The sequence below is a fragment of the Chelonoidis abingdonii genome, chromosome 24, assembly GCF_003597395.2.
Source record: "Chelonoidis abingdonii isolate Lonesome George chromosome 24, CheloAbing_2.0, whole genome shotgun sequence".
NCBI classification, from domain to species: domain Eukaryota; kingdom Metazoa; phylum Chordata; order Testudines; family Testudinidae; genus Chelonoidis; species Chelonoidis abingdonii.
In genome coordinates, this window is record NC_133792.1 from 16,399,379 (window position 1) to 16,410,372 (window position 10,994).

General features: G+C 40.9%; 1 protein-coding gene across 8 annotated transcripts in view; it reads right to left on the reverse strand.

The window, feature by feature from the left end:
• The window catches only part of SETX (senataxin), a 62,388-nt gene that overhangs the window by 18,439 nt on the left and 32,955 nt on the right, over nucleotides 1-10,994 (reverse strand). For 6 of the 8 annotated variants that reach the window (XM_032779398.2, XM_032779389.2, XM_032779359.2 and 3 more), the window contains exons 18-23: nucleotides 9,723-9,872; nucleotides 8,352-8,459; nucleotides 7,382-7,569; nucleotides 6,883-6,975; nucleotides 3,349-3,513; nucleotides 2,700-2,798 (exon numbers count right to left, since the gene is read on the reverse strand). In XM_032779398.2, the coding sequence (XP_032635289.1) occupies nucleotides 2,700-2,798; nucleotides 3,349-3,513; nucleotides 6,883-6,975; nucleotides 7,382-7,569; nucleotides 8,352-8,459; nucleotides 9,723-9,872 (803 nt within the window). The other 2 variants (XM_032779408.2, XM_075060456.1) reach the window with 2 other exon arrangements.

Here is a 10,994-nt window from a genome sequence, read left to right on the forward strand (position 1 = left end):
ATTTAATATTTCAACACTATGCTTGAATATTTTATTTATTTTTAAAGTAACCCCCAAAGGAGAAACACACTGTTTGTGCCATTTTTGCTGTGTCATGGTTCTTGAGACCTAACATTTTTGTTCCTTGACAAAGAAGTTTTCACATTGGAAATATTAGTTCTTGTCTACCCTGTTTTTGACAGAGGGCTATACAGATAACAGAATTATAGGTTTTATTCATTGTTTAAAGTTCAATTTTTGTTAGCACCTCCTTAATTCAAACTTCTGATGAACCTTGAGGAAAAAAGCTCTCTGTTGAAGACTAGCACACACCCACTCCTCTTTCTCCAATGAGGACTGAGAAAGCTCCCAACTCCAGAGCCTACTCTACACAAAAAATTTTGCACAAGAAAGTCATCACAGCTGACACCAATGTAACTGATCAGGTACCATATCAATACCCGGTGTTACCAACATGTTAATGAGTCCTATTTTTCAGCAGTTTTACACACCCACACACGATAGTAAAAACACTGCAACCCAGAGAATAGCCTATGTTAGGGCTTCCACCAGTGGAATTTGAGGTAAAATTCCCTAGTGTAGACACCACACAGTTCTCCAGCAAAAAAAAATGGGAAGGCACAACTTGATATTCCTGATAGTTTTAAGGTGAAAAATCTAAATGGGTCCCTTCTCTCCCAATTAAAATATCTTTTCAGTGTCACTTCTTGGACAGGGTTATTTTCCCTTTGCAGGTCATCTTTTCAGTGAATTTACCGCTGGACTGGTTACCCTGGAGATCAAAGCCCCTCTGCTCAGTATAAAACTATCTACAGCACAGGTAGCAGTGGTGGAAATTTCCCATAACACCTTGCCAACATGGTTTGAAGAGACCACAGTAATTAATACTTAGTGCTTGTCTACACGAACAATTAGACTGCAGTAAGCTGGGGTGTGAATCTACACCACACCAGCCTGCTGTGGTCTGTCCACATACACCCTTGCTGATGCATGTTAACAGTTTGTAGGAGCACTTTCAGCTAGTCTCATTTCAAAGAGGGCTAGAATAGATCAAAGCAGTCTAATGAACTGTTAACGTATGTCAGCAGCATCCCTAGGGACAATCAGACTGTAGCAGGCTAGCGCGGGGTGCAGTGCTCTAACTGTTCATGTAGACAAGCCCTTAGAACTTAAAGAGCATCTTATTGTCAAAGCAATATACAAATAAAGCCTCAACAGCTGGGTGAGCTAGTAACCTTTGTAAAGGGACAAACTGAAGCAAAGAGGGTAAGTGACCTGCCAGACAGTAACAGCACCAGAATTACACCTGGCTCCCATTCCCAAACAAGCATCTAGCTTAGGGATTCTCAACTGTATTCATTATTTAGACCCACATTTCAATGGTGAATGGGCCATCTCCCCTCCCAGTCATGCCTGTGCAGACCATCTCCATGATCACATAACATCCATGTGGCCACTAGCAATTGCCTATGGGGAAAATTAACATCAGGGAAGCATTTGACATGTTTTTATCCATCTTAAACCAATTTAGCAGGTGGAAACAAAGAATTAGCTTCATGTGAGCAGTAAGCTCCTCATGGACCACCCTGAGACTCACTGAACTACACCACACTGCCTCTCAAGATGGTTCAGTACCAATGTCCTTTTAACAGTTTGTTGTCTTTACTGCTGCAACTACCAGTAAATAGTAAACTAGTGCCAACTGTGATGGCAATTTCTGTGATGCAAACACACACACACATTAAGATTGGAACTGAGTCTCCTTTCACTGGGTCATACAGCTGTCAGCTGGGAATGACACGATGTCATTACTGATCTGGAATTATTTGAATTAGTGACCTAGAATTCAGTCTTTTTATGCCCTTATCACTTATGCGAACAAGCCCATTTCACCTATGAAGGAACCATCTAGCTTATTTCTGAATCATATTTATAAACCACTGGGCTATTTAGCAACACTTTGGCACTGGAAGTGCTATATAAATAGGTCACTTTCATTCACAATCATGAATAATTTTTTTTAAAAGAAAGAAAGATCAGCACATCAACAAAGTTGCAATATACAGTCATGAGTGTGTAACTTGTGAGATTGCATGGCAGCGCTAATAGCATGAAAAACATACACAGCCATCAGTTACCCAGGTATCATCTCTATCTAAACTAAACAGACAATGAAAATGGAAAACCAAAGGATGCATGCAAATTCATCTGTGCTCAGTGCAGATTATTATACTTTGCACTGGGAGTCTCAGGTTTACTTCCCTACTCCATTACAGACTCTGTGTGAGACCCTGGATAAATCACTTAGTCTTGCTGTGCTTCAGTTTCAGGCTCTACAGCAAGAATAACACTGCCCTGCCTCACAGGGGTGCTGAGAGAAGAAATACATTAAAGATTGTGAAGTGCTTGGAAATCTACTGAAGAAAATAATTACATAAGAGTTAGGTATTTCTACAGCATCTCCTGCCCAGACCATTTTCAGGAGATCAGTGGGGTGGGGTGAGGGTGAACTGACCATTACGATACTTAATTTGGTGGGCAGAGATGAAAAACACCAGACAGATATTATCTCTCTGATGTTCTCTTACTGACGTTCTGCAGAGACCACAAGTCAGTAAAGTCTCTCTAGGTGTGTGCAGACTTCAAGTCACCAACTCTGCCCCGCCTCTTTTTTTTAAAAAAAAATAAGCAAGACATACCCAATTGACCCTTGTGTGCTGTTCGCTCTTACACACGTCACTAGAATGCAGTCTTTCTGTCGACCCTGGAACCCATCAACTGTGTCTACTTCCCCCGCTCTAGGAGAGAGAGGAATTTTGAGCTGTTAAAAATTTTCATCTTTCGATTTTAACCAAGTGCTTATCCCAATAACCTAAGCACTTTTATGAAAGGTTAACGTCTTAAAATAATCCATGCTGTAAATTAAACTATTTCTAACAAAAAAAGATACAGTGCACGACCCTCCTTTGTGAAAACATTCACTTTCTTTTTCAGACGCCAAGATTATGCCAGAATATTGTTCAGGTTCACTATAGTTCAGGAATCATTTGAAATACGCTCTTTAATCAGCTTTGTTCTGAATGGCTGTATAAATCAGATCACATAAAGAGATACAAACCAGTGAATAGTACCCAAGGACCTCACTATCACTATTAAGAGAAAAGGCTTTGAATGCTGCCAATGCTTGTAACAGCTTAACCAGTTGCAGCCAATTGTCAGTACTTTTTCTCAGCACACAAATTTTTTACTATTACAGTTTCTACCCTACTGCAATATTTGACAGAGGAAAAGCAAAAGGAGTCCATCCAGAGGATTTAGTCCCCGTTAGAACAAGTGAGGTATTTTTACCTGCCCCTTCCAAACTCTCTGTCCAGCTCTTGTTGAATCATCTTTTTCTGTGCACTGTAAGGGGTGATTATTCCTATGTGACGAAAACCAATATCATTCTTTTTTTCTTTAATCAATTTCATTATTTCCATCACCAGCTTCACTTCCTGAGGATTAGCAAAAGAGCTGAACAAGAGGAAGAAAACCAGTGTCAAAACCATTTATATATTGTTTAACTCACTACTTTAGCACAGTTCATTTTATTGTGCCTCTTCATACTTTATCCTTTTGAGATCTCTGGATGAAAGATGTTGCAAAGCACTTACAAGCAACCACCAAGGTAGGATTGACATACACCAGTAGGGAAGATCTCCTATGAATAGCTCTGTTATCAGTCCTAGGTGAGCTCTAATGTCTGGGGAAGTTATAGAGGAGGGGAGCAACTGTGTGTCTTGTGACAAGCAGAACCTTAGTATTCAGCAGGCAGAAGCAAGTCAGTGAGGTCATAGAGGCCTGGAGAAACAGTGTTAGTTAGCAGTGTGAGCTGGCAGCTGGTGGGACACGGCATTAAATTCCACACTGTCACAAAATGAACACATTTATATTTACGTCCATGCATTGCAATGTAGGGCTGGAAGGAGCCTCAAGAAATGAACAAGTCCAGCCCCCTGCACTGTGGCAGGACCAAGTATACCTAGACCAACCTGACAGGAGTTTGTCCAACCTGTTTTTAAAAAATTCCAATGATGGGGATTCCACAGCCTCCCTTGCAAGCCTATTCGATGTAAATACCCTTGTAGGCAGAAAGCTTTCCCTAATATCTAACCTACTTTTCCCTTGCTGCAGATTAAGCCCACTTCTTCTTGTCCTACCATCACTGGACATGGAGAACAATTGATCACTGTCCTCTTTATAAGAGCCCTTCACATATCTGAAGACTTACCAGATCCCCACCTCAGTCACCTTTTCTCAAGACTAAACACATCCAGTTTTTGTAACCTTTCCTCAGAAGTCAGTTTTTCTAAACCTTATATAATTTTAGTTGCTCTCCTCTGGACTCTCCATTTTAGGAAAGATTTGGACAAATTGGAGAAAGACCAGAATTGGACACAGCACTCCAGCTGAGGCCTCAACAGGGTCAAGCAGAATGGGATAATTACAATCTATGCCTTACATACAACACTCCTGTTAATACACTCCAGAATGATATTAGCCTTTTTTTGCAGCTGCATCACACTGTTGACTCACATTCAATTTTTGATTCATTAATGCTCCCAGATGCTTTCCAGCAGTACTACCACCTAGCCGATTACTCCCCATTTTATAGTTGTGCATTTGATTTTTCCTTCCAAAGTCAAGTATTTTGCACTTGTCTTTATTGAATTTCATCTTGTTGAATTCAGACCAATTCTTCAATTTGTGAAGGTCATTTTGAATTATAATCCTGCTCTCCAAATTCCTTGCACCCTTCACAGCTCGGTGTCATCTGCAGATTTTATAAACATACTTTCACTCCATTATCCAAGTCACTAAGAACTATACTGATCACCAGACCCATGACTGACCCCTACAAGGTCCCACTAGGTTTGTCCTCCCAGTTTGACAGCAAACCGCTGATAAGTCTTTCAACCAGTTGTGCACTCATCTTATAGTAATTCCACGTAGACCACATTTCGCTGGTTTGCTTATGAGAATTTCATGTGGGGCTGTGTCAAATGCCTTACTAAAAATCAAGATATATCACATCTACTGCTCCTCCCCATCCACTAGGCAAGTAACCCATTTGTTCCACTATCTTGCCAGGTATCAAAGTTAGGCTGGCTGGTCTATAATTCCCCAGGTCCTCATTGTTCCTCTTTTCAAAGATAAATACTATGTTTGCCTTTCTCTACTCTTCTGGGACCTCACCCATCCTCCAGAAGTTATTAAAAATAATTGCGAACAGTTCCAAGACTGTTTCAGCTAGGTCCTTAAGTGCCCTAGGATGAATTTCATCATGCCCTGATGATTTGAATATATCCTACCTATCTAAATGTTCTTTAACCTGTTCTTTCCCTATTTTTGGTAGCATTCCTTCCCTCCTTGATGTTAATAATACTTATGTTGAGTATTGCGTTGCCATTTACTTTTTTAGTGATGACTGATGTAAAATAGGCATTAAACATCTCAGCTTTCCTAATGTCATCATTATTAGCTCTCCTTCCCCGATAAGTAGAGGACCTATACTTTTCTTCATCTTTCTCTTCCTCCTAATGTAGTTAAAGAACTTATTGCCTTTTATGTCCCTTGCTAGGTGTAACTTATTCTGTGCCTTAGCCTTTCTGATTTTGTTCCTATATGTTTGTGCTATTCTTTTCTACTTCCTCCTTTGCAATTAGTGAACATTTCCACTTTTTGTAAGGTTCCTTTTTGATGTTCAAGTCATTAAAGAGCTCCTGATGGAGCCATACTATTCGTCCTATCTTCCCTTCACATTGAGATAGTTAGTCGTTGTGTCTTCAGTATTGTCTCCCTGAGAAACTGCCAGCTCTCCTGAATTCTTTTCCCCATAGATTTTCTTCACATGGGACCTTACCTACCAGTTCTGAGTTTGTTCTCCGAGAATGATACAAAACAGTTGACATACCAGGCTGAATACTGGAATGAAGAAAGCATGAGGAGCAAGACACAGAGTTAAGTCCAAACGATCAGTGCTACACGCATTTTGTGCTTTTTTATTTAGAAGACAGAAGGACTTTAAACTGAAAGTGGGTTGGGATTTCTCTTTTAATGTTGTTTCCTCAACCAATGTAGCAGAGCCATCTGACTGACTGACACTACCACTCTCTGTCTGGAACTAAGTATTCGTGACAATAGCGCTTTGAACCATACTCAGACAGATTCAACACAAACCACGGTGGAAGAGCTAAGTTCCAGAAAACTTTATGTGGAGAAGTCTAAAGGTCTGGGTTGAGCGCAGCTAAGATAATTAATCAGAGAACCATTTGGAACCCCCCCGCAAACTAAGTGGGAGCAACTGGAGCCATTCAAAGGTAACATAGATTGACCTTGGACAGCCATGGAAAGCCCTGGAGACCAGCAGAGGGAAGGAGAAAGGGCAGGTGACCTTGATTAACAACAACATTACATTTAAAAGACTTGTGAAAGACTACCCTGGACCCACAGAAAGGAAAGTGGGTCCCAAACTGGACACGAAAAGAGTTGCAGGAAAAAAAACCTGACAAAGTTAATGACACTCATTCCAGGTAGCAAACAGGCTGTTCACAGGGTCTCTGGTTCATTACAAGATAACTACATCAGGAAGGATAGCCCTGACTCTCCTCAGATATACAATCACTTACACCCAAGCCCTTTATAAAGGCAAGATAATATATTTACATCAGAGAAATGCCAAACTCGTGCCCTGAGCAACAACGTTCTCCCTCTGCTGAATGTCAACATCAGGTCTTTAGTTCAGAACGGAGCTTTGGCTACGTTCCACGCGTGAAAAATTATTCTGCGGTTAATTATACCAGCAGATTTAGATTTTGGTGGAGAGGAGAATGAAGAACTTACTCATTATCCCGTTTTTCGTGGCCATCTGCTACATCAAAGACCAGGTATGGCTGGAATAGCCAATCTGAGGAACATCTGTTCTCTTCTGTTGCTCTGTAAATAATTGTAATTATCACCATTGCAACCATCAAGAGTTCTGAGAACTGATACATCCCTTATCTAGTAAAGGTAAAAAAATGCGAGACTTTCAGCTTCTCTTCTAGATTTCATAATTCCTTATGCCATCAATGTATACCAAGGCAAGAAACTGAGCTCCTGGTGATAGAAAATTAGCCCAGTCTTTGAGATTATGATCTAGTTAATTCATGATCCCAAGACAACAGCTGGAAGAAGGGTATGGCAGTTTCCACACCAGTTATGCAAACATCTGTTTCCGTCTTTTGGAAAGAAATCCTAGGGGCAAAGGAGTACACTGACAGATTTGTGTGGAAACAACTAAGTGCTGTTTAGTTTTTGCTGGAATACCCCTTACTAACAAAACGAACAGAATGCGACCCACCTGTCAGTCTTTAAAGTCCTTCCATAAATGTAATTGGATGGGAAGAGGCAGATGTCAGGATGCATCCTATATTGTATAGTCAGCTGCACAACTGGCAACTTCCCTATAACATTCTGCTGCATCTGTTCCTCCAGGTGTTTGTGCAGGCGAGCCATCATAGACTGATCATAGCCATACTCTTGAGCTTTCTGCCAGAGGCAAGACACAGGATTGACGTTTGGGGAGTTAGGTGCATCTTAAACTTCGCTATAAGAAATCCAATATGGGCTTAAACTTGCAGCTTTGTACATTTGTTTTCACACCTTTAACTCACCAATGAGACATTGAGTTTGACAGTGTGATAGATATTTGTATTTTAGTTTTCACAGTTTATATTGGTCAGTAAGTCTGCAACTTCATTTCAGCAGAATTTTACTGGCATTAATCAGTCAGCAGCTTTATAGTTAGTGGATCTTTAATAAGAAATATAATCTCATTTTTTTCAAATCTATCCAATAAGAAAATTTTTCCAACATGCAGTTTTAGGTGTAAAGAAAGTCATGTGCTGTATGAATTACATTTAATGTTTCTCCTTTCTTGGCTCATACAAATAGGAATACAGAGCCCAAGCCAAAATGTCCACACTGCTATTTTTAGCAAGCTAGCGTGAGCCCCGCTAGGGGCAGTCTGTCTACCTGTGCCGGGAGGTTCACTCCCAGCTGCAGTAAAGAGATACCCTAAGTGACTTACTTGACCAGCATCACACAGGAAGTCAGGTTCAATGCCCTGCTGTGCCACAGATCACCTGAGTCCCAGGCTAGCGCCCTGGCTAATGGACCATCCTTTTCCCCCTTATATTTTATATGTTCAAACTGTCCCATCTAGCCTTGATTACATACTTTTATACAGTCTGTGCTATTCGATGTTGTTGTACTTGCATTATTTCCATTATACAACTCCATTACCAAAGGTACAAATAAAATCGGCTTACCATAGATATTACAGTAGGAGGGAGCTGCTTGGGATCTCCAACAAGGACAAGTTTACTACAGCGATGAGTCAGTGGAATTAGAGTTTCAACCTCACATGATTGTCCCGCCTTTCATATACACAAGCAGGAATAAATGAGGTAGGAGTTGTCAGCCAAAAAGAGGAAACATAAGAGTTACGGTACATTTCCTGTAATATACCCAGAATAACCCAACTCAGACACATTCATTTTTCAAAGTTAAAAAAAAAAGGGAAAATTGCTTTGCTTAAGAAATCTGAGTGAAGAAAACTAAAATAAATTGCTCTCAATATGAAATTACATGCTCTCTAAAACAGATACATTTATAACCCATCAGTCTGGAAAGTTTCCAGCACTATTACTATTTTTTTTTTTTTTTTTTGCTGTGCTCACCTTCCGAGATCATGTCCCACATGCACCCCTCTCTTTCTAAGGAACAGTATTTCTGCGGATGTCTGTAGTTTGGGAAGCCATCCTGGCCAGGGAAACTTGCTGCTCCCCAGCCCACAAGCATCTCCTTCCTGGGATATGCAGGAAGCCAGGTCTCCACCCCAGGACTCCCCAAATCACTCACAGGCTACATGCTCCTTTGGCTCGGGTGCAATCCCAAGCACATGTGCGTGGGCCTGTGCAGGCAGGAACTACCTCCCAAGGGGGCACATGCATTTCAGCCTCCAGAGAGGTGAGTAAGATGGAATGCTCCACCCACCCGCCCCCAAAATCTCCTACAAAGGGAGGGGCCACACTCTTAGTCCTCCCCTCCTCCTTGTTCTTAGAATCTCACGGTAGCAGGTGAACCAGGAGACTCAGCTAGAGAGAGGAATATTTTGAAGAAACAAGACAAAACTCAGAACCAGTCAGGTCCTTGTGCCCCCACACAGCGGCACACCCCATAGTTTGAAAACCAATGGTTTAGATTACTTCAAATTAATCTCCCACCTGAATAACAGCTACATGATAGAAGTAATAAACTTTGACACTGTTCTCGCCTTTCATGGGTCTGGGATCTCCCAGACGTTGCTAAGTGGTAGAACATGGACTCAGATGGTTGCTATTTATAACTAGGACAAAAAAGACCTATTTACAAAGGCCTCAGGCCACTGGCTGAGAAACAGTGTGTGTAGCCTTATCATCCTTCTGATGTAAGAAGAAGAGAAGGTAGTTTGGGGATTATGGTCTGGCTCTGGCACTGAGGAGAGCTTATCATCAGAAGCCACAAAACAGTGTTGAGGAAAGACTGCAACAAAAAAAAAGTTAGCTTATAATGGATGTTTCCCCATCCTTCCAAATATCATGCTGCAGCTGTTGCCATCAATACTAAACTGATTATAGTTACTAATAAGGTTTGCTGACCTCATCCACAATGACACAGCTGAAAGGGTCAAGTCCTTGCCGGCGAAAAGCAGACTCCAGCAGAAAGCCTCCGCTTGTGCTCAATGTGCAACAGATGATGTGGGACTCCAAAATGATGCTAGCCTGCACTTCCTGAGGGCGCCCTCCGACCTTTGAGTACAAGGGCAGGACTCTTAATATTGTGCTTCTTTTAGACAGAGTTAAAATTTTCTTAATCATCTGTTTTGACTTGTGATAACAGCATCTACCAGTTTGGCCAATTCAAACAGTTAAACATATGGTTATGCTGAAGTCAGCTCCTCTGAAGGAATATTAGCTCATACCAAAAGAAACTGAACATGAAACAAATATTTTAAATCTGCCTGACTAAGGTTTTACTCTCTCTAACTCCCAAACACAACAATATCTCTATGTAGTTTACAAGACATTGCTATACAGGATGTAAACTTCATCAGAAATGTACTTCTATGTCTGTATGTATACAATCCAGACTTTATAATTGTTCTATTAAAATTAGTTCGTCATCACCACATTCCTTAATTCCTTAGGACAAAGTAGGGAGTCATAGACAGCCTATATCTGTTACAGATCAAGCTTTCATGATGCCTTGGATAGCTGCCTGTAGTTTGTCCCGATTTTCTACTTTTTGTAAAAAAGCTCCACATCAGAGTGTGTTTCCACCTGTAAGAGCATCTCAAATAATTTTACATAGCCCCATCATTCTCCATAAACCAAATAATTCCCCCAATTCCTGTGTGTTGACTTGCTTAAAAACATTTAAGTGTATTTCAACGAGATATTTAGGAGCAGGGTGGTGAAGGGAAGGAGTCCTGAGGGAAAGAGTTCATATATAATAGATGTCTCCCCTATAGTCTGTTGCTCCTAACAATGCTCAACTGGGTAGATTGTTCATTATTTCAGATTCACCCTAAACTAATTATATATTTTTAACACATTCCCCATCTGTTTCTTTATAAAATCCTGCCAGCAGAATGTACCTGGATTTTCAGTCAAGTTTTCTTTAGTTACTTTTAAATCCTCCCAGCAACCTCAAAATCAAGAACCATCTCTTTTGTAAAAGATGATGTATCTATACAAATTAACTAAGGCCATGGCTACACTTACATTTTTGCAGCGCTGGTAGTTACAGCTGTGGTCGTACAGCTGTGTAGGGCCAGCGCTGCAGTGTGGCCACATTTGCAGCGTTGTTGGGAGTGGTGCATTGTGGGCAGCTATCCCAGCGTTCAAGTGGCTGCAACGTGCTTTTCAAAA